This window comes from Adiantum capillus-veneris, chromosome 23 (genome assembly GCF_014529385.1).
Source record: "Adiantum capillus-veneris isolate H3 chromosome 23, ASM1452938v2, whole genome shotgun sequence".
Classification (NCBI taxonomy): Eukaryota; Viridiplantae; Streptophyta; class Polypodiopsida; order Polypodiales; family Pteridaceae; genus Adiantum; species Adiantum capillus-veneris.
In genome coordinates this window covers 95,417,009-95,440,732 of record NC_140953.1, presented here as the reverse complement: position 1 = coordinate 95,440,732, position 23,724 = coordinate 95,417,009, and the positions used below count along the sequence as shown (strand labels likewise).

Genomic DNA, 23,724 nt, shown 5'->3' with positions numbered 1-23,724 from the left:
CCACCCCTCTCTCTCTCTCTCTCTCTCTCTCTCTCTCTCTCTCTCTCTCACACACACACACACACAGGTGTCTCATCTCCAGGTGAAATTTCTACTTAGGGTAGATAATCTTACCTTAAATAGTTAGTGTGCAATCTTCCTCATCAATAACAAGGTTACCACCTTCTGTCGGTTCTTGGGTGAGTGCTCGTTCTTTTAAAGATGCACACATATAACATATTCACAATTTATTGACGATTCCTTGGGTTCCACAATCACAAAACCACTAGTGGCCATCATTCAATTCGCACAGCAGACACTACTCGCATCTTAATGGCCTCTCGATGAAGGTCACCAGTACAAAAACTAGTCTTTCAATCATGGCTGCACTGTGAAAGACCCCTATTGACCTGCCTGGCGTAGTGGGAGGTATGCAACTCAAAACATGTGCGCCTTCCTGATCATCCAGAGAGGAATGTAGCAAGCTGTGATGAACAATGAATCATGCACAATGGAAGGGAGCGTGTTCCGAGTGTCCGGTGACACCACTTGGCACTATGCAACCCCTCCATAATTCTTCTTAAGCAACCCACATATGCCCTGATGTATATCCCACCTGCATTGCATTTTCTTACAACCCTATACTTCCTCTCAGTAACGAGCTCATACAAGCATCTCAAGAGGCCGGGTACACAAAACAAAGCTTCTTGCTTTGTTTTGAGAGGGAGGGGGTTGCAGGGGCACTCAAGGGGAAGGGGAGCACACTGGGGGGCGCACTTGCAATGCAAGGGCTTGCTGATGTCTATTTGGAGAAAATGCTCTCTGAAAAAACAACCTCCACTCGATCAAACACACCAATTCGATCAAACACACCAATTCGCATTGTCACTTGAGTCAAATGGTAACTTATAAATTGAGGATTGCTTATAAATTGGAAAAAGGAAATCAAAGCTTTCTAAGGTGGTGAAGTATAAGTTTATAACTATTAAAATTTGAGTCCCACCTCTTAAATCAAAGAAGAGATAACACTTTTAATGTGTTATTTTTAACAAAGCCCTTCAAAAACTCAAAATGCAATAGGACTCGAGAGTTGCAGCTTGTGCTTTTTCTACAACTGTAGATGCCTATCAATGCAAAGTTTGATGCAACCACTCTTGTTATGCTTACATGGTGGTTCTAGAACCTAGCAACCTCTAAGCTCCTCTTCTAATGTCCTGGCATGTAGCACAAGTGTGACTACAAGCTATCAAGTGAGCAATCAACAAGTGGTTGATTGCTTGAGCATGAATCTCTCAAAGGCAATGAGGAAAAAGCGATGAGCCTTAAGGAAACAAGTCACAAGAATGAATGGAGTTGGAGCAAGGAATGGACATTGCTAGAGGATCGGACTTCTCTCTCTCTTTGTGCCACCCGCTACCCATCTCTTCTACTTATAGCTAGAGCACGCACATTGAAGGGCCAATATATGCCAAGAGAATCTAAAACCACATCTTGGCTTCTCTACCCTTGCACAAACTCCTCAGTCATCTCGTCCCTCCCTTTTTTGCGATAGTCATTCAAAAAGACACCATCCTCTTCCTTCCTCTCAAAGGGCCTCACTTCACTGAATTGCCTCTCACCTCACAAAAGTCCCTCCAGCTTGTGCATGCTTCTTGTGGCACAAGAGTGAGTGCTCTCAAGATGGATAGAGAGAGAGAGAGAGAGAGAGAGAGAGAGAGAGAGAGGTGTGAACACTGATGATGATGCTTTGGGGACATAGCTAAAGTTATAACACATCAATATTCTAAGAATTTGCTAATTATAAATTTTAATTAAAAAATACCTAGTATTTATGCTAACATGTTAGCTCTTCTCAAGTATGGAACACGGAAAGGTACACCAAAAGCAAGTGAATATTTCATAGGAGCAATAAAATTAAGGGGTATCAAATGACAGGTTGGTACATTTTTCCCTTGCATGATGACGGGCGAAGTGTATGATGGCCTTCCTATTCGAAGGCCAAATAAGGGAATTCCCTTTCCCTAGGAAGGACAAGGGCACCCTTCAATTTCTAGGCCTGGTCTCAAACAACCCTACGCTCAGCTTCGCTGATGAAACATTCGTCCAGTACAATGTAGTCGAAAGCTTAACACAACAGTATCATAGAAGATACCAACTCCAAGTTTCACCAGGGCCTAGAACAACCCTATGTTGTGCTTCGCTAATGAGCCATTCCTCCAGTACAACATAGTTGAAAGCTAACAAAACATTTTCTTTGATATTTGCAAAAGCTACATACTTCTCCGTTCAAGAAGTCTCAAAAGAGTCAACCTTTGATTCTAAATATACACGGTCCGAACATCATTTGGTCCAAATACAGCTCCACATGCAGGGCATTTGCGGTGTCTTGAGTCTAGAGACTTCTGAACGCAAGGATTACAGAACAAGTGGAAGCATTTCGTTATCACCACCTGAACCAAACGTCTCATGAGTAAACAACGACGATCCTACCCAACAAGTGATCTTTAAGCTAATCAGATTACAACAAAATGAAGCACTTACTTCCTTTGAGCGGTCATTGCAGATACCACACTTAAGTATGGCTTTGTACTCCTTTATTTCCTCGTGCAGCTTCTCAACCAAAGGCCCACTATCATGGTGCACATTGAGTCGACCAGCTTTCATGTTTAATACGGCAAGCTCCTCTTGGAGCCTTTTTCTCTCAAACCTTCATTAAAATGACAGTTGCTTCTTTCAGTACAAAACAAACAATCGCTACATCCCTTCAATTTGAGCAATCGCTCTTACCTTTCTTTTTCAAGCTGTGTCTCTGCTTCCATTATCTTAGACCTCTGCCTCTCAAGCTCAGTGGTAGCCTCCTGCAAAGTAGCCTTAGAAGTTGTAAGATCTTTTTCTGTCTCTGCAAACTTCTGTTTTGCTTGCTCCAAGGCAATGCTTTGCTGCCTGGAATCCTCTACAGCCTTCCCCACCTGCTCTGAGTATGCTCGAGCCTGGTTCACAACACAATACACACAATACCGGCCAGCATGATATGATGTCTCAAATATTCTATGAGCCTTCTCAAACACAACACCGGTATTTCTGTTGAGCATGCATACCTGCTCTTCCAGTCGTGCTGCTCTTAGCTTGTAGCATTCCCCTAGACTGTTGAGATGCCTCAGCTGATTTGTGAGACTTTGTTTCTCTTCCACCAAAGAAGCATGCACTTGCTTGGTTTTGAATCCCTCAAAAATCAACTGTTTGCAGCACCAGGTAAGGTTTCATGTTACATAGATAACCTCAACTCACATACACAGACTATATCCACAAGTACCCTTCATGACAAAGTTAAAAGCATAGGGTGCTTAACATATAACCTTCAAATTATAATCATCTCTCTCTGAAATTTGCTGCAGCAACCGTTGGTTCTGTGTCTGCATGTCTTCATATGCTTGCCCAATCGTCTGAAGTAAAAAGCCGTAAAACGATGTAATGAGCATTCTTGCAGATCCAGGAAATCAATGACCAAACAGAAAATATGCACCTCAATTTCAGTGAGATACACATCCCCTTCTTCGCTCTTCATTCTCAAAACTTCATTTGCATCATGGGCATCCCTGGTCATAATTTCCATGCACTGTCAGCACATGACCCTGATAACGATTCATCATTATGCATTCTACTTTTTCTGTTGATTAAACAATAACCACACCTGTCAGATGCATCTATTCTTTGCCTCAATTCTGCAATCTCGGCTTCCGCTGTTGCAAGCTTTTGTTGGCTTGCAGCTTCTGCCTCAATCGCCTCCTTTACCTTCAGCTCTAGTGAATGTTCATCAAAAGCTGTCTTCAACTGTTCAACCTGAGCCCAAGCTCTGCATTCTGCCTGCTTCAGTTCCCTTGCCTCTCTACAGAAGCAAAATTAAAATACAAAATGTGTTGCTATGATTTGTAAAGGGCAGTGAAGTTCAAAGAACCACAGACATTGGAAAACAGAGTTTAATAAGGCAAACAATTGTCTAATTTCTACACGTGTTGAGATTAAGAAAAAGGTCAGAATGTAAAACTGAAGTGCAGGTCATCCTGAGAAGTTACTATGATTCCTTCCTCCTGAATATCTGAGACCCTCAAGGTCAATAAAACTCCTAGAAGACAAAGGATGACGATAGAAGTGTATTTATTTATCATACCTTCTTAAAAGAATCTGACAGAAGATTAGTGGTAAAAAGGAAAACTAAGTATAACAGGAAAGGGCTTGCTGCTGCCCTCACCCACCCCCCCTGCGCACATACTGCACCCCCCTCTCTCGCCATCGCTCTCCCCCGCCCCCCCCCCCCCCCCAACCTCCCTCGCGCTGCCCTGCCCTGCCCTGCCCAGCCCGCTGCCTGCTGTCAGCCCAGCATGCAGCCAGCTCACAGCGCGCCCACCACACCTCAACCCTGCCCGCCCCAGCCTCGCGTTCCCGCTCACATTAGCCCCCCCCCCCATCCCACTTCTCGGCTCACAAGCAGTTGTCCTCTCAGCTTTCTGGGAGTTTCGCTTCACCTTCGCCCTTCTCGATTCAGCAGCAGACACAGAATGGCGGCTTCTGCTCCACCTCAGAGGGACTCTACAAAAGTCCCCTCGCCCGACACTGCAGAGCCGACCCTTCGACTTGCTCTCTCGCCAGAAGAGCAAGCGAGCCTGATGGCTGAAGTGGAACGTTTGCAAGCTACTTCGATTATCTACAAGACCATAGGCACTCGACCCAGTCGGGGCGAGGTTCGGGATCTACTTCAGGCCCACCTCCTCTCCGATGTGGGCAAGATCACCGATGTCCAGATCCTTGGGAGAGGGTACTACCAGATAGAGTTAAGAGTCTTCAGAGATGACTACCAAGGTGATTTCGATGAGCCCAGTCGGCATCCCAGCAGCTCGAGCCTACTTCAGACGATGGCATCATGGTTTGACCCCTCTACAGATGTGCTTGAGGAGGAGGCAGACTTGCCGATCTCGGTCTGTTTCCCAAGCCTGAGGCAAGAGTACCTCCCTTTTCTCCCCAGGATTGGTTCCATGTTTGGGACAGTTCTGGAGTCTCCGCGCACTGCAGCTTCACTTGCGGCCAAGGCCGCAGGTTTACCTACTGTGCGGGTTCTTGTTCGAGACACACATTCCCTCCCCAAGATGGTACTGCTGCCTCGGGTGAGTAGGGGATGGATCAGACAGAGTGGAGTATTCGGGTCTCCCAAATCAATGTTTCATTTGCAGACAGATGGGCCATTAGGCAAAGGCCTGTCCTCGCACGAGACCTCGATCCACAACACATGCGCAACCTCCCAAGGCTGAGCAAGCCTAGTAGCCAGATACACAGGACGCACAGGCTGGTACCTCGACTGAGACCAACGATCAGACAGCTGACGGTTGGCAGCAAATGCCTCACCGCCGCCGCCGCCGCCATGGGCGGGCTCGCCCCACTGCTCCCCATGGTGGCCGACCTTCTGCAGCTTAACAACACTGGGTTCCAACTAGGAACCGTTTTGACCCCCTTCAACAGGACCCGCCTGAGGAGGCCCCGTCCACTTCAGTTCCTCCACCTCCACCTCCTCCTCTCTCAAACACTGCCGCTCCGCCTCCCCTCCCTCACCTCCACCCCCACATCCCGTCCCTCCTCTCTCCCCGATGGGGCCCACAGCCTCATCTCCCGACCCCTCCTCCACTCCTCCTCTGCCGCCGCAGGGGACTGGACACGCATCTGCCGCGAAGCGATCTCTTGGTAGTGCTTTCGCTACGAGCCGTGTGGCTCGAGAGGGACAACCCCACGTGAGGCCGCCTTTTTTGGTGCAAACTTCTCCTTTTGCAGCAGTCCCTAGAGGTTTGACTACCTTTGACATTCGCAGACGTTGGGACTTCTTCGAATACAGCTTCACACGGTTCCTAGGTGACTCTTCTCTTGACCTGGAGGAGGTTGCTTTCGAGTCCACGTCCTCTTTCTTGCAGCTAGAGGCATTGAGGCTTTGGACACAATGGTGGGTTTCTCCTTTCCACTGTGCGGGGAACCTGCACACAGTTCTTGACTGGCTCCAGATTCGGGCTACTGAGTTCTCACACCACACAGGAGACTTAGGGGTGACAGATCTGGTGCAAACACTTTGGCCTCTTGCCAAGTTCAGCGTGACAACTACGGATGCAGCGGTTTGCAGGCACATTGTAGTGTGTTTGTTTGCTGACACTCAGAGCCCTCCTTGTTATGTATTTGTACATGAGGATTCTTGGACAGAGGATGTAGCTGGGCTGCATGCTCAGCTTGGGCCTGGGCGGGACAGTCACTCCTTTCGCGCTTGTCTAGAGGTCATTTGGATGCGCATTACTCCCCATCCAAACTGGCCTCAAAGATAGTGAGGTTGGCTGTTGTTGCAGCATCTCTTTTCTCTCACTGACTCCATGAGGATCATCTCATGGAATGTGCAAGGATTAGGAGGGCCCCAGTTTCAACGTCAGAGGGGTCGGCTGCGTTTGGTCTTATATTGTAGAGTCTCTGCCGCAGGCAAAGCAATGGTGCACTGGGGGTGACTTCCAACATGTTGGAGGACCCCTCTGACAGAATTGGAGGTAGCCATACTACTCGGCATAAGGTTGAGTTGGCAGCTTGGGAGAGGTTATGTATGACTCTGCGGGTTTCAGATGTGTGGCAGCAATCTAGCTTTGTGAGGCCCCAGACAACCTGGCCTTCTCTCGTTCGGACCGCTAAGTGGGAGGAGTGAATCTATCTCAAATAGATCGCTTCTACACTAGTGATCACTTCTGTGGTTGGCACTTTCTTTTGATGACATCATTGTTTTCTCCAAGGATGAGCCAGAACATAGAGAACATCTGCTACAGGTCTTTCAGGCATTACGAGATCACAAGTTGGTGATTAATGCGAAGAAAAGTGAATTTTTCCTACCCGAGATACACTTTTTGGGACACATTGTCTCAGCAGAGCAAGAGTGCAGATGGACCCAGCCAAGAAAGAGACTATCCGTGATTGGCCCGATTTGAAGAATGTACATGACGTTAGAAGCTTCTTGGGCTTGTGTTCGTACTACAAGCGGTTCATTAGAAAGTTTGCAGAGGTTGCTTCCCCTTTGCATAAGTTGACGCAAAAAAGGGTCCCTTACTCGTGGGGATCCACAGAGGCGACTGCCTTTCAGACATTAAAAGAGAAATTGACTACCAGACTTGCAGAAGTCATTTGAAGTATATTGTGATGCTTGTGGTCGTAATCTGGGTGCGGTCTTAATGCAAGAAGGCCATGTCATTACCTACGAAAGCCGATTGTTTTCAAGGCCGGAATTGATAGCACAGATTTATGAGAAAGAGCTTTCGGCGATTATCGCTCTTACTCAGTGGCGACATTACCTACTCGGAGCGGATTTTACTGTCTTCACAGACCATCACAGTTTACGCTACTTCTTGTCAAAGAAGTAGCTATCGGAAAAGCAGATGCGGTGGGCGAACATCTTGTCACAATTTCACTTCCAAATTGTCCATGTTCAAGGACAGAAGAATTTGGTGGCGAATGCTTTGTCCCGGAAGTCGGTGGTTCTGGCTTTCCGCGATACATCATAGGAGCTTCGAGGATATGGTTGATCAGTATGCCACATTTACAGATTTTGCAGACATTTTCACTCGGATACGGAATGGGGAGATAGTAGCGAGATATTCCATTCGGGATGGCTACTTGATGAAGAAAACCATGTTGTGCGTTACACAACCGTTGAGGTAAAAGGTTATGACTGAATGCAACTGCCCACCTTTTACGGGTCACCGCAGCATTGCTACCACCTTGAAAGGTGCAGAGAGATCTTCTTTTGGCCAAGACTCAAGAAGGACGTGGACGATTTTGCTTGGTATGCCAGAAGGTCAAGTTTGACAGGCATAAAGCAAAGGGATTGTTACAGCCTTTGCCCATACCCACCCGTCCTTGGGAAAGTATTGCAATGGATTTCATTATATATACCTAGATGAATCCAAGATAAGCCTAGATTCACCTATTAAGGAAAGTGCAAGGTATAGACCCATGGTAGTCACCCACAAGACAATATAACCATCAGCTCATCATGCGTAGCATTGACTAAATACCACGACATCCCCACTAACGTCGTCAGTGCCCAATAGTGGGTGTAGAACTAGGTACTAACATATGCTCCCAAACACAACACACGCCACACCCACACACACATGAGCATACATCAACACATAATTCAGCATACTGAGTTTCTGTCATGACTCCGGAGATCAAGGGCAGACTCAGCCATAATGAAGCCTAGCACTAAAAGAAACATTAAATCGAAAAAATTAGCACAAAAAATGAGGTAGTTGATAGGGCATACGCACCACAAAGATAGAAAGAATTAGGATTTCATTTTTGATCTCCCGAGAACACAGAGTGGTCACAATGGTATTTGGACTGTTATTGACAGATTTAGCAAGCAAGCTCATTTCATTCCAATGAAGAAAACAATCAAGCCGGATCACTCAGCGAGATAGTTTGTGGCCCAGATCTTCAGATTACATGGCATGCTTGAGATGATTGTCTTCGACAGAGACCCCAAGTTCACGAGTTTGTTTTGGAAGGCCATTTGGGAGAACATTGGTACACGGTTGCAGTTCTCATCATCGTTCCACCCGCAAACTGACAAGCAATCAAAGATTGCCAATTCAGCGGTACTAGATTTATTGAAGTCTTACATCTCGGATCAGAAGACTCAATGGGAAAAGTATTTAACTTTGGTGGAATTTACCTACAATAACACGATACACTCTTCGACAGGGAAGGCGCCATTTAAGATTATTGAAGGTGCTACGAAGGTTTCACCCTTTCTAAGTACAAAAGATAAGATTTTTGAAGTCGACGAGTACACACGGGACTTGGACACGGCTTTTGCCAAGGTCCGGGAGGCTTTGCAAAAATCTCAAGAAAGACTAAAAAAGGCAGCAAATCGCCATCGTCGCGATTTGAAATTGAAGGAGAACGATTGGGTGCTCTTACGTTTTGAGAAGGCACGCCTGAGAAAGAAAAAGGAAAAGGAGAGGCTTTTTCCAAAGCTTAGTATACGATACTACGGACCTTTCCAGATTTCTGAAAAGATAAATGATGTCTCCTTTAGACTGAAGCTGCCCCATACTTGGAGAATTCACAATGCTTTTTATGTGAGTCTCTTGAAGCCGTTTAAAGGCGATGTGCCCGAAGATGGGGAGACTAATGAGCAACCCGAAGTGGAAGAAAACGAGCAAATCCTTGTTCAAGAACAGATATTGGCACATAAAGACAGAAAGATTAAGGGTAAAGCGATAAGAAGATTCTTGGTTAAATTCAAGAACTATCCCGCATTGGATGCGAAGTGGATGGAGGAGGAGGACCTAGCAGACACTCCTCAAATTGTGAATCTTTACCTTGAAGCATTTGGATTAGCATAACCTATTCTAAATGGAACCCCGAACTCAGCTTGGGTGGAATCTAGTGCAGCGGGTATGCACAAGAGGGGAGTCGCCCCGCTCCTTTGTCAATAGATTGCCTCGATTTTTGATACTAAAGTCACTGATGTCTCTTTTGAGTTTTAGGGATATTGTGAGCTCACAGTATTCTGTTGTAATGACTTTATGAACTGGAATTCCCAATAATATCATATTAATTTCTTCTTGATTTGTTTAAGTGCAAGAACTGATAGATGAAATGACTGCAACATTTCGGTCTGAAAGATCTCGATAGACGTGATTGCAATAAGGATTAGTTAATCGGGAATCTATGAGGTCCCGAGTGAATCTAGATGCGATTGCTAAATACATTGCTGACTAATCATGGTATGAGATCCGAATGAATTTTTGAATGTGATTTGTCATGTGATGTCCTGTGATGTCATGTGATGTCCTGTGATGTAACTGTCGATTGGTACGTGTGCTAGATGTGTGTTCCTAGTGCGTCGGTACTAACAATCAGTGCCTGCTAAGACAGTTTATGGCTTATGTCTGTTTTGTAGACGTAATCGAGGGCGATTACAATGCTTTCAAGAGGGGGATATGTCACAAACCAGTGACGTGGCAGGCCGTATACACACACCCTCCTCTTGGCGTGGACAGTCTCGAAAAAAATTTAAAAAAAGGCACGCTGAAATGCTGATGTGGCAAGCCCATAAAACCCGGTGGAAAACACGATCTGGCCACACGGAATTCCGCGTTTAATGGCAGTGTACGGACACTGTTTTTTTTTCCTACGCAAGCTGGCTGAAAAGCCTACGCAAAGTTGGCAAGAGCTTTTTGAAGTGTTGCTTTATTTTATGAAGCTTATGAGAGTCAAAATTGCTTTATTTGAAAGCTTTTAAAAATATGGCAGCTTTTGGGGCTCTGCTTTTGGCATCCCTTGTAAACCTTTATAAGTATAGCTTGGGCTCCCACTTCTGAGAGCATCTGGACGCAGAGTCTGAGAGTGGGACCCTCCCACTCCCTTGTACTTTGAGCACAGATTTTAATACAAAAAGAAATACCGAAAGGGGCGCCAGTCTTTGGGGCCAATACCTCTTGGCAAGGAACTCCGTTGAGCCGGTGTCGAATCAAATTGTGAACTGTTTTGAAGTGAATTCCTATCGTGTCGCGGTAGATTCTTGACTTGGAGTGTCCAAGTCTGTTACACTTGCTCGCCTTAGTCAGCTATTTCTTCAGGAGTCCATGGCTTGCCTGGCTACAGCGAGAGGAGGAGCAACGTCTCTGGCGGGGCGTTGCTTCCTTGCAGAGGATGCAGGAGCAGCATCCAGACAGTCCTTGGTTGGAGAAGCAGTTGCAGCAGGCTCGCCACGAGCTTCCCAGCATAGAGGAGAGGCGCCATGAGTTTGCTTTTCATCAACGGCATCTCAGTGGACCCAGGTGGGTGACAGAGTGACAGGGGCTTTCTTTGAGACAGTGGGACCCCGACATACGCATGCCAGGGTCAGCCAGCTGAGGAGGCCTGACGGGTCAGTTGCTTCAGAGCCAGAGGACATGCGTGCAATTGCTACTGACTTTTACCATGACCTGCCAGAGCCTCAATCAAAGCGTCAGGATGCATGCTGAGAGCAGGTTTGGGCACAGAAGCCTTGTCTTATGACTGAGGAGATGCACCAAAGGCTTGAGCTACCTCTTCAGCTAGAGGAGCTCCACGCAGCCCTTAGAGCACTTCCCCGTGGTAGCTGTCCAAGTGAGGATGGTTTCACTCCCATCTTTTTCTTAGAATATTGGGACTTGCTTGGCTCAGATCTCTGCAGCGCTTTTCAGTACATCCTACACACAAGAGAGATGCCTGACAACATGAGTGAGGGTCCGATCACCTCATTCCCAAGGAGGGTGGCTCCTTGGATGAGGTTCGATTGTGGCGGTCCATCACCATCCTCAACTCAGCTTACAAAATTCTTGCCAAGGCACTGAGTTTGAGGATTCAACCACTTCCAGAGAGCATTATACATGGGACACAGACAGGTTTTGTCAAGGAGCGTAGTATCCTTGACAACGTCTTTACGTTTTGGGAGGCTTCTGCTCTCGCGCACCTTTGAAAGGCTTCAAGAGACTCACATGAAAAGCATTGTGAATCCTCCAATTTGGAAAAAGCTGCTCCTTTCCCTTTTTCTTTCTGAGACATGCCTTCTCAAAACGTAAGAGCACACAATCATTCTCCTTTAATTTCAAATCGCGACGATGTCGATCTGCTGCCTTTTTGTGTCTTTCATGAGATTTCTCTAAAGCCTCCCGGACCTTGGCAAAAGCAGTGTCCAAGTCCCTCGTGTGCTGGTCGGCTTCAAAAATCTTATCTTTCGTAGTTTCAATAATCTTCGTAGCACCTTCAATAATCTCAAATGGCACCTTCGCCGTCAAAGAGTGAATCATGTTATTGTAGGCAAATTCCACCAAGGGCAATACTTTTCCCATTGAGTCTTCTGATCCGAAATGTAAGACTTCAATAAATCCAATACGACTGAATTTGCAATCCCAAATTGCCAATCTGTCTGCAGGTGGAAAGATGACGAGAACTGCAACCGTGTGCCAATGTTCTCCTAAATAGCCTTCTAAAACAAACTCGTGAATCAGGGATCTCCGTCAGAGACAATTGTCTAAGGCATGCTACATAATCTGAATATCTCGGCAATGAACAGTCTTGCTAAGTGATCCGGCTTGATTGTTTTCTTTACTAGAATGAAATGAGCTTGCTTGCTAAATCTGTCAATAACCGTCCAGATACCATCGTGCCCACTCTGTGTCTTCGGGAGATCAAAAATGAAATCCATAGCAATACTTTCCCAAGGGCGGGTGGGAATGGGTAAAGGCTGTAACAATCCCTGTGTTGTATGCCTGTCAAACTTGACCTTCTAGCATACCAAGCATCTGCATACACAATCATCCATGTCTTTCTTGAGTCTTCGCCAATAGAAGTATCTCTCCACACCTTTCAAGGTGGTATCAATGCCGCGGTGACCCATAAATGGTGGACAATGGCAGGCTTTTCATGTAAACTGCTTTTGGGACCTAGGGCCTTTAAATATGAGGCCATGGATCCATTCTCTAGCATGCTTCCTAGAGAAGGTGCAGAGTCTGGAATACCGGCTTGTATTGTGTTGATGCAATATAAAGAAATACCGAAAGGGGCGCCAAGGTTTAGGGCCAATACTCTCTGGGGTGGAATTCCGCCACTCCGTGTCGCGTGTCGTCTCTCTCTCTCTCTCTCTCTCAATTCAGTTGTTATTGAAGTGTTAGAAGTCTATTCAGTTTGTTCTTTTCTATTGGCATGTGGTGTCCGTCTTGTGACAGCCATCCCGAATGGAATATCCTGCTACTACCTCCTTATTTTGTATTCGACCAAATACATCTGCAAAATCTGGATATGTGGCGTACTGATCGACCATATCCTCGAAGCTTCTATGATGTATCGCGGAAATAGCCAAGACCAACAGCTTCTGGGACAAAGCATCAGCCACCAAGTTTTTATGTCCCTGCATATGGACAAAACAAATACCATCCATTTCAAACAAACTCCAATAGGATCACCAAACAAGTTCTCAAACAGATTTCAAACTTAAAAAGCAATCTCGACATCAGTCGAGCTCGAAAAGTCGACTAACTTTCCATCCTGAAACCGGCACCAAACATTAGGGTTAGGTTCCTTCCATAAGGTCGTAGCTGACCGCATGATCCATAGACTCTTGAATAGTCGAAACAAGCCTCGACAAGCAATATTCTGTGGCGGTGATGGTAGTCCCAAGATAGCAATCACATCGGACCTCCAAGGCCATCAACTCGTGAAGAGACATCTACTGAGAGATGTCGAGAAATTTCAAGTTATAATCTGCTAGGGTTTCCATGGCACTCTGCTAGAAGTTGCACTCCGAAGGAAGATGTCAGAAACCATATACCTTCGGGCAAAAATTTTCTTGAAAGCTTGCTAAGTCTTTGGAGTGTGCGGCTTGGTAGCTGTAGACATCAACATCTGCATGGCATTGCTTTTGAGAAAAACAACGACTCGAAACAAATCTTGGATCCTTCTTTGCAAGTGATCTTTTTGGCTTATGACCTGTAGGACATGAGCGGTGAAGACGGGAGCGCGCTCGATGCGCGATGTATGAAGGGTGAAAGTGGCTAATAAGTCTGGGGTAGGGGCCTGAATATACTCCAAATAAAATTCCATTAGTCTCTGGTTTGCTTTGTCTGCTCTTTGGTAGGACGGTATGCTTTCAGAAAAGCACACGATCATCCATAACAAATCAACTCCCTATCACCCACAAGCGAACGGACAAGTTGAGCATACGAAGAAAATTCTTAGCGCGGTGCTGACTAAAGTGGTTAGTTCAGGAAGGACAGACTGGGAAATGAATCTCCATGCTGCTCTATGGGCTTATCAAGTTTCATTCAAAACAGTTCTAAATGCTACACCCTTTAACCTTGTTTATGATCTTGATGCCATACTGCCAATAGAATTTCTACAACATTAAGGGTAGCACAGAATCTTGAGTGGACTGGACATGAATTGTCAGAAAGACTCGAAGATTTGGAAAAGCTAAACGAGCAAAGGCTAACTGTTGTAGCTCATATCTATGCACAAAAGCGGAAACAAAAACAGTTTTCTGATTCCCACTTAATCACAAAAATCTTCAAGAAAGGGGACTTAGTTTTAATCTATTCCGTTCTTAATGAGAGAGTGCTATGATCACGAACAAAGTGAGTGGACACTGTGCGTGCAAGTGTATGAGACTGAGAGATAGAGAGAAGAGAGATACGACACAAGAGACGTTGTAAAACCCTCCTCCGAAAGCCCCACTCTCGTCGGCGAGAGTGGTCTACTTATGATTGCACAATCTGGTACAATGGTGATGCATGAGACTGATGCAAGTCTAGGCTATGTCGACCATGACGACGGTGATGACGAAGTCGACCTAAGGGCTGAAATCTGCAATCTTTCTACTGCTGTCCAAAAACGCTATGGGCTGAAATCTGCGATTAGTCCAAAACGCTGACTTGGGGGGGGCTGTTTCTGTGGTTCTTTGACGCTGAAAATCTGCAGGTTTAGGGCTGAAAACTGATGATCTTCAAAGCTCAAAACTGAGGTCTTTTGGGGCTGAATCTGCTACCTTTTCATGGGCTGAATCTGAAGGTCTTTATCGCTTGGAATCTGCAATCGCTGGACCTCCTCCAAAACCCTAGGGCTGCTTGTCTGCTACTACTGACCAAAAACGCTAGCTGATCTTGCATCTTCAAAAACGCTAGGCATGTGAAAAACGCTAGGGCTGCTTGTCTGCTACTACTGACCAAAAACGCTAGCTGATCTTGCATCTTCAAAAACGCTAGGCATGTGAAAAACGCCAGGCATGTGATGGTCTTGCTAGCGACAATCTGATGCAAAACGCCAAGGGCTTGGCTTGCTAGAGATGAAGGCTGTTGAAAAAACGCTAGGGATTGGCTGATGTAGGAAACGCTAGGTCTCCTGGGGGGTTATGCTGAGAAGTTGCCTGTTGAGCGTGGAGCTCCTGCTGCCTCTTCTACCATTGAGTGCTAACTTGGGTTTGCTTATATACATTGTACAAACTTAGCAAAATTGCCCTACCTACTTTTGTTGGAAAGTCACTTAAAAATAATAAGTGAAAAATGTCAAAAATACGGAAAATAGGCTAAATGCACCGAAAAAATCCCCTAACTGATTCTAATGGATTCTGATGGGAATATTGATGATCATATTGTGCGCAACCAGAGGATATGCATCTATACCAAGTGACTGGGCATGCACGGTCTACGAATAGACTCACAAAAGTGCCAAATTACTTCTAATCTAGACTTGACTGGATTGACTGAACCCGGATCATGTTGTAGCTTGTCCACGGACACATAGGGTTGGATGTGTCACGTGACATCCCCTCCTTTTCAAAGTGAGGTGCTGGTACCGAACTGTATGGCGTCGAGGGAGATCGCCAATAGCATCCGGAATCCTGGAAGAGACTCTTCGCCGGCCCACTCTGATGTGTGGGTCGTGCGGAACTTGAACTTCATGAAGGTCTACAACGCCTGCTTCTTTGGGCCACGCCGAAAGCGACACAGTCTTCTGTGGCTCCTTCGATGCTTCAACTTTGTCTAGAGTCGTGCTTCTTTCATCTTCAAGAATCTCCATGGCTAAAAATTCTTGAAACCACTTCCAACACAAAAACATGAACATACCCATTCCATGTAAAGTGAGCGGAAAAAATCTAGTCGTCCTAATAGACTGTGCATGCAATGTAGATGAACAAAGAGACGGAGTGCCAAACGGTTCACTACACACACGCAAACAATGAGATCTAATCTTGTCTTTCAGATCTAAATCAATCAACTATGGCAATTCACAATGGAAATGCCCATGCTTGGTGCTCATACTTTCATGTGCTCTTCTACGAATGTGTCATGCCAAGGAAGAGACATAGAATGTGACTTCCTTACATACATACTTTTCAGCTTTTCATGAGAAATCCGCATGTATTCGTGCTCATCCATGAGAGAAACGTGCTCAACATACAATATGTCATGCCTAGGAAAAGGGATCACATAAAGATGCTGACTAAAATACAAGAAACGATCACGAATGAAACACTCAAACAATGCGTGCGTATCAATCATGCGAATACATAATACTTCTTGTGAGGGTTCTTTGGACCTAGGCTCGAGAGCCAAGATCGGTTCTTCTTGAATGATCGAATCGTCCTGTGGGGGTTCTTTGGGCCTCAACTCAAAAGCCAAGATCAGTTCTTCGTGATTGATCGAATCTGCAACAAGGTTAGCTTCGCTAGAAAAAGCATCCACTAACACATCATCCTTGTGAACAATCACATCATCTTCATGCAACTCATCATGCTTGTGAGAAATCACATCTAGATCATGCAAATCATCATGCTTGTGAGAAATCGCATCTTGATCATGCAAATCATCATGCTTAGCAATATCATTCAAATCATCATGCTTATCTTTGTCATCCAAATCATCATCATGCTTCACACAATCATGCAAATCCTGTGTGTCATGCTTTGGAGAAGAAGAGACTGAGAGAGTCTCCTTTTCCCGAATCTCTTGCATCTATGCCTGAGCTTGAGAAAAGAGTCGCAAGAACTCTTCCCTTCTTGTTTTGATCTCGCGATCAAATTCTGCTTGTCTTGCTTTGTTCTCTGCTTGCCTTTCTGCTTTGTCTTCTGCGTGCCTGCATTCCATTTCTGCTTTTCTTTCTTTGCATTCACGATCCAATTTGGCTTGTCGTTCTTTGGCTTCCAAGCGTGCTTGCTCGCGCTCACGCGCTATGGTTGCCATTCCTGCGGCATTTCTTGCTTCGCATTGTAAATTCTGTTCCATAAACAACAGCTCCAACTCCTCCATTGGAGTTAGTGCAATCGGTGTCGTAGATGGGGAAGGGGGAGAGTCGGAAAAACCTCCTGGTGGGGAAAATTCTTCTTCGCCTCTCTCATGCTCATCACCTCCAAGTGAAGTATCCATTCCGCTTCGAGTGATGACCATTCTGAAGTCGTGGGTTCTTGTGATCTTGGTTCTTAAGTTCACGAAGAACTTGAGTTCTTGAGGTTCTTGAGGTTCTTGGGTCCTTGAGGGTCTTGGGGTTCTTGAGGTTTTCTTTCGCTTGCAAACCGCATTTGAGAAGGATCTTCTCGTCACCCGAGTTCTACTCCTTTCCGCGGACGCACCCCTTGGCGGCCTTGCGCTCACACCAAGGTTGCTTTTTCCCACCTCACGTCGATTGGCCGGCCGCTAAGTGCACGGTCCGCTCTCAATTAGTGAAAAGAGGCACAAGGGGAGGTTGGACAAGCCCTTCTTTCTTGGGATTCCTGTCACTCTTAAAAAACACGATTAGGAATCGACACGCCCAAGCAAACTTGGGTTCGTACGACCTCAACAAGCAAAAAAAATTCTTGTGATTCTTGTGGTTCTTTCCTTGAATGATACAGAACACTGCCAAAGCTCTGATACCAATGTTAGGTACAACGGAATGATTGTTTGCGCTTTGCTCAAGATGAGTGCTCCGAACTGTGCTCAAGGTTCCTTTTTGTTCTTATGGAAGGTAGAGCCTTCCGTTCTTAATGAGAGAGTGCTATGATCACGAACAAAGTGAGTGGACACTGTGCGTGCAAGTGTATGAGACTGAGAGATAGAGAGAAGAGAGATACGACACAAGAGACGTTGTAAAACCCTCCTCCGAAAGCCCCACTCTCGTCGGCGAGAGTGGTCTACTTATGATTGCACAATCTGGTACAATGGTGATGCATGAGACTGATGCAAGTCTAGGCTATGTCGACCATGACGACGGTGATGACGAAGTCGACCTAAGGGCTGAAATCTGCAATCTTTCTACTGCTGTCCAAAAACGCTATGGGCTGAAATCTGCGATTAGTCCAAAACGCTGACTTGGGGGGGGCTGTTTCTGTGGTTCTTTGACGCTGAAAATCTGCAGGTTTAGGGCTGAAAACTGATGATCTTCAAGGCTCAAAACTGAGGTCTTTTGGGGCTGAATCTGCTACCTTTTCATGGGCTGAATCTGAAGGTCTTTATCGCTTGGAATCTGCAATCGCTGGACCTCCTCCAAAACGCTAGGGCTGCTTGTCTGCTACTACTGACCAAAAACGCTAGCTGATCTTGCATCTTCAAAAACGCTAGGCATGTGAAAAACGTCAGGCATGTGATGGTTTTGCTGGCGACGATCTGATGCAAAACGCCAAGGGCTTGGCTTGCTAGCGATGAAGGCTGTTGAAAAAACGCTAGGGATTGGCTGATGTAGGAAACGCTAGGTCTCCTGGGGGGTTCTGCTGAGAAGTTGCATGTTGAGCGTGGAGCTCATGCTGCCTCTTCTACCATTGAGTGCTAACTTGGGTTTGCTTATATACAAACTTAGCAAAATTGCCCTACCTACTTTTGTTGGAAAGGCGCTTAAAAATAATAAGTGAAAAATGTCAAAAATATGGAAAATAGGCTAAATGCACTGGAAAAATCCCCTAACTGATTCTAATGGATTCTAATGGAAATACTGATGATCATGATGTGTGCAACCAGAGGATATGCATCTATACCAAGTGACTGGGCATGCACGGTCTACGAATAGACTCACAATAGTGCCAAATCACTTCTAATCTAGACTTGATTGGATTGACTAAACCCTGATCATGCTATAGCTTGTCCACGGACACACAGGGTTGGATGTGTCACGTGACATCAGCTCTTTAGTAGGACCGGTATGCTTTGAGAAAAGCACACGCCTGATGCTCTGATACCACTGTAACAAACTTGGGCACCCCAAGTCTAGAATCTATGGCGACACAAGAGAGATTCACTTAAAATACTTCACAACTTTAAAATCACAATTCAATTTAGTCGACATGGCCCGGCGTAGTTCCGTGCCCAGAGAGATTGGCCCCAAAGACGCGTCCCTTTCGATACTTCTTTTATATTAATCTTTGAGCAAAGTACAACTCCCGCAGGGTCCTCTGCTCTCAGACTCTGCGTCTAGATGCTCTGAAGAGTGAGGCCCTTAGGGCTCTTCTATTCTTACAAGGGTTGTCACAAGCTACTGACATATCAAGTCAGTGAAGAACAGAGCCAACCTTCATATCACGACCAAGGGGCCTAAACCCTAAGAAGAGCAAGCAACAACAGAAGAAGTCCTACCAACTTATGGGACCCCGTGTAACAGACTTGGACACTCCAAGTCGAGAATCTACCACGACACCACAAATAATCACTTCAAACAGTTCACAGTTCACAATTGATTCGACACTAGCCCGACGGAGTTCCGTGCCTAGAGATATTGGCCCCAAAGACTGGCGCCCCTTTCGGTATTTCTTTTTGTATTAATCTATGTTCAAAGTACAAGAATGCGGGCAGGCGCTCACGCTCAGACTCTGCGTCCAGATGCTCTGAGTTGTGAGTGGCCTACCCACTTATTTAAAGAGTACAAGGGATGCTAAAAGCAGAGCCCCCAAAAGCTGGAAACTAAAAGCCTTTAAAAAAATTAAAAGCAAGGCTCTTCTCTCTCTCTCTTGTTGTAAATTAAAGCAAGGCTTTTACAAAAAAATAAAAAGCTCTCTCTCTGCCTCTGTTCAACTACATAGAATAAAGCAAAAGCCAAAATCAACGCTCTGCTTTTCCGTACTGCAGCGCCACGTGCCAACCTGCGGGCCTATCCGTACTGCAACGCCACGTCAGCAGCACCACGTCAACAATTTCGGTGTGTGTGGGTCTAGGGGGCAGCCAGGCGGGTATATGTGTGTACTGGCAACAGCCACATCACCCATTTGTGACATACCCCCCTCTTGAAAGCATTGTAATCGCCCTCGATTACGCCTGCAAAAAAGACAAAGGCCATAAACTGCCTTAGCAGACACTATCTGTTAGTACCGACACACTAGGAACACACATCTAGCACATGTATCAATCAACAGTCCCATCACACGATATCACAGGACATCACATGACAAATCACATTCAACATTCATTTGGATCTTAGATCATGATTTATCGGCAATGCGATTAGCAATCGCATCTAGATCCACTCAAGACCTCCCTATTGCAACCATGTCTATTCGAGATCATCCAGACCAAAATGCTGCAGTCATTTTGTCTATCAGTTCATGCACTTAAAAACAAGTCAAGAACAAATTAGTTTCATATTCAGGAATTCCATTTCATAAAGTCATACAACAGAATACTGTCAGCTCTCAGTATCCCTGAAGCTCAAAGAGACATCAGTGACTAGTATTCAAAAATCAAGGCATCTAGTGATAAAGGAGCGGAGTAACTCCTCTCTTGTGCAACCCACTACACCAGATCTCCGACCAAGCTGAATTCACGGTTCCATTTGGAGTAGACTATGCTAAACCAAAAGCTTAAAGGTAAAGGTTCACAATCTGAGGAGTATCTGCTAGGTTCTCCTTCCCCATCCACTTCGCATCCAATGTAGGATAGTCCTTGAATTTAACCAAGAACCGCCTTCTTACTTTACCCTTATTCTTTTTGTCCTTAATGTGCCAAAATCTGTTCAAGAACAAGGATCTCCTCGTTTTTCTCCACTTCGGGTTGCTCATCAGGCTCCCCATCTTCAAGCACATCATCTTTAAAAGGTTTCCAAAGACTCACATGAAATGCATTGTGAATCCTCCAAGTGTCAGGCAGTTTCAATTGGAAGGAGACATCATTGATCTTTCGAAGATCTAAAAAGATCCATAGTATCGCATACTAAGCTTTGGAAAAAGCCTCTTCTTTCCCTTCTTCTTTCTCAGGCGTGCCTGCTCAAAACTTAAGAGCACCCAATCATCCTCCTTCAATTTCAAATCGCAACGATGGCGATCCGCTGCCTTTTTCTGTCTATCCTGAGATTTCTGCAAAGCCTCACGGAACTTGGCAAAAGCCGTGTCCAAGTCACATGTATACTCATCGGCTTCAAAAATCTTATCTTTCGTGCTTAGGAAGGGTGGAACCTTCGCAGTACCTTCCATAATTTCAAATGACGCCTTCCCCGTCGAAGAGTGTATCGTGTTGTTGTAGGCAAATTCCACCGTAGGTAGATACTTTTCCCATTGAGTCTTCTGATCCGAGATATAAGACTTCAATAAATCTAAAACCACTAAATTGGCAATCTCAGATTGCCCATCAGTCTACGGGTGGAAAGATGATGAGAACTGCAACCGCGTGCCAATGTTCTCCCAAATTGCCTTGCAAAACAAACTCGTAAATCTGGGGTCCATGTCGGAGACAAACGTCTCGGGCATGCCATCCGAAAATCTAGGCCACAAACAGTCTTGCTAAGTGATCCGGTTTAACTGTTTTCTTCCTGATATGAAATGAGCCTGCTTGCTAAATCTGTCAATAACAATCCAGATACCATCGTGACCACTCTATGTCCTCGGGAGATCAAAAATGAAATCCATTCCCAGGGGGGGATGGGTATAGGCAAAGGCTGTAACAATCCCTTTGCTTTATGCCTGTCAAACTTGACCTTCTGGCATACCAAGCAACTGCACACAAACTTGTCCACATCCTTCTCGAGTCTCGGCCAAAAGAAGTCTCTCTCTACCCCTTTCATGGTGGTAGCAATGCCGCGGTGACCCATGAAAAGCGGACAGTGGCATTCAGTCATAACCTTTTCCCTCAACGGCTGTGTAATGCACAACATGGTTTTCCTCATTAAGTAGCCATCCCGAATTGAATATTCCGCTACTGTCTCCCAATCCCGTATCCGTGTGAAAAAGTCTGCAAAATCTGTATCCATGGCATACTAATCGACCATATCCTCGAAGCTCCTATGGTGAATCGTGGAAATAGCAGAAGCAACGGCTTCCGATACAAAGCATCTGCCACCAAATTCTCTTGTCCTTGAACATGGACAACCTGGAAGTGAAACTGTGACAAGATGTTCGCCCTCCACATGTGCTTTTCCGATAGCTGCTTCTGTGACAAGAAGTAGCGTAAACTCTAATGGTCTGTAAAGACAGTAAAATCCGCTCCGAGTAGGTAGTGCCGCCACTGAGTAAGAGCATAGATAACCGCCAAAAGCTCTCTCTCATAAATCTGTGTTGTCAATTCCGGCCTTGAGAACAATCGGCTCTCGTAAGCAATGACATGGCCTTCTTGCATTAAGACCGTACCTAGACTACGATCACAAGCATCACAATATACTTCAAATGACTTCTACAAGTCCGGCAAAGTCAAAACTGGTCCCGTAGTCAATTTCTCTTTCAATGTCTGAAAGGCAGTCACCTTTGTGGGTCCCCACGAGAAAGGGACTCCTTTCTGCGTCAAGATATGCAAAGGGGAAGCAACCTCTACAAACTTTCGCCTATAGTACGAACACAATCCCAAGAAGCTTCTAGCTTCATGGACATTCTTCAAATCGAGCCAATCACGATAGTCTCTATCTTGGTCAGATCCATCTGCATTCCTGCTGCCGACACAATGTGTCCCAAAAAGTGTATCTCTGGTAGGAAAAATTCACTTTTCTTTGCATTAATCACTAACTTGTGATCTTGTAATGCCTGCAAGACTTGAAGCAGATGATCTCTATGTTCTGCCTCATCCTTGGAAAAAACAATGATATCGTCAAAGAAAGTGCCAACAAATAGCATGTACTCTCGAAAAATCATGTCCATCATCCGGTTAAATGTCGCATGAGCATTGGTTAGGCCAAAAGGCATCACCAAAAACTAAAATAACCCAAAAGTCGTTCGAAAAGCTGTCTTGTAGACATCTCTCGACGCGATTCGAATATGATGATATCCACTTTTCAAGTCGATCCTACTAAAGCGCAAGGATCCATGAAGTCGGTCAAGTATATCATCGATTCTAGGAATCGGAAATCTGTTCTTGATGGTGATTTTGTTGAGAGCTCTATAATCGATGCACATTCTCCAAGATCCGTCTTTCTTCCAAACCAACAACACTGGAGAGCAATACGGTGAAGTACTAGGCTGGACAAGACCCTTTTCCAAGAGGTCTTTCACTTGGTTCATAATCTCTTCGTTCTGGGCTCGGCTCACACGGTAAGGTGACCCAATCGGCATGAGAGTGGAGAAAATCTTTGCTTTCTTTATCAAGTTTAGACATAATTGTCCTATCCTCATCACTCAACTCTTTCATAAAGATCGAGTAAACAAACAGACTGGATTTCATTAACTTTGAAATGGCCGAAGCCGATACAATAGGGACACTCGCCCTTATGTTTTACATCGAGTACAATGGTTTTGCCCTTCTCTGTGGTCAATGTCGCTTTCCTCGCTCGATAGTCAAGCATGGTGTTGTTCTTGTGGTACCAGGGAATTCCCAAGAGAACATCACAACCTTCCAAAGGCATTATGTAAAAGTCTTCATGCCCCAAATACCCCTTACAATGCAACCGAAGTTTGCCAATGACGGGTGTAATGGCTACGTCCCTGCCGGGTGCCACTAGAACTGCCTCTGCAAGTGGTCCCATCCGATTGGGAGTGCCGATCAGGAGTGATCTCGAGCCGCGCTACCAATTCCGGTGAAATGAAGTTGGCCTTCGCTCCTCCATCAAAGAAGATCAGCGCTTCTTGGTCTTTCACTTTGCCCCAAGCTCAACAAAGTTCTGTACTCTCGTCCAGCGTGCTGGGATCGATACCCACGCAATCTGGAACCAGTCATGTTTTCATCTTGCCTTTTCGTCCACGTTCCTCAGCTGCTCTCAAACTCTCAAGCCTTTCGTCGTCCTTGTCGTTCTGTTCTTTCTGTGCCTTTTTAAGGCACTTCGCGGAGATATATCCAGTTT

The 23,724-nt window shown here is 45.5% G+C and overlaps 1 protein-coding gene across 2 annotated transcripts in view; it reads right to left on the bottom strand.

Moving 5' to 3' along the window:
* Window positions 1-1,853: 1,853 nt before the first annotated feature.
* The window catches only part of LOC147428204 (E3 ubiquitin-protein ligase BRE1-like 2), a 40,699-nt gene continuing 18,828 nt past the window's right edge, over window positions 1,854-23,724 (bottom strand). For both annotated transcript variants that reach the window (XM_086496406.1, XM_086496407.1), the window contains exons 13-19: window positions 3,671-3,865; window positions 3,503-3,575; window positions 3,336-3,422; window positions 3,078-3,215; window positions 2,767-2,969; window positions 2,521-2,686; window positions 1,854-2,429 (exon numbers count right to left, since the gene is read on the bottom strand). In XM_086496406.1, coding sequence (XP_086352532.1) covers window positions 2,298-2,429; window positions 2,521-2,686; window positions 2,767-2,969; window positions 3,078-3,215; window positions 3,336-3,422; window positions 3,503-3,575; window positions 3,671-3,865 — 994 coding nt within the window. In that variant the 3' untranslated portion in view covers window positions 1,854-2,297. The remainder of the gene's footprint in view (window positions 2,430-2,520; window positions 2,687-2,766; window positions 2,970-3,077; window positions 3,216-3,335; window positions 3,423-3,502; window positions 3,576-3,670; window positions 3,866-23,724) is intronic.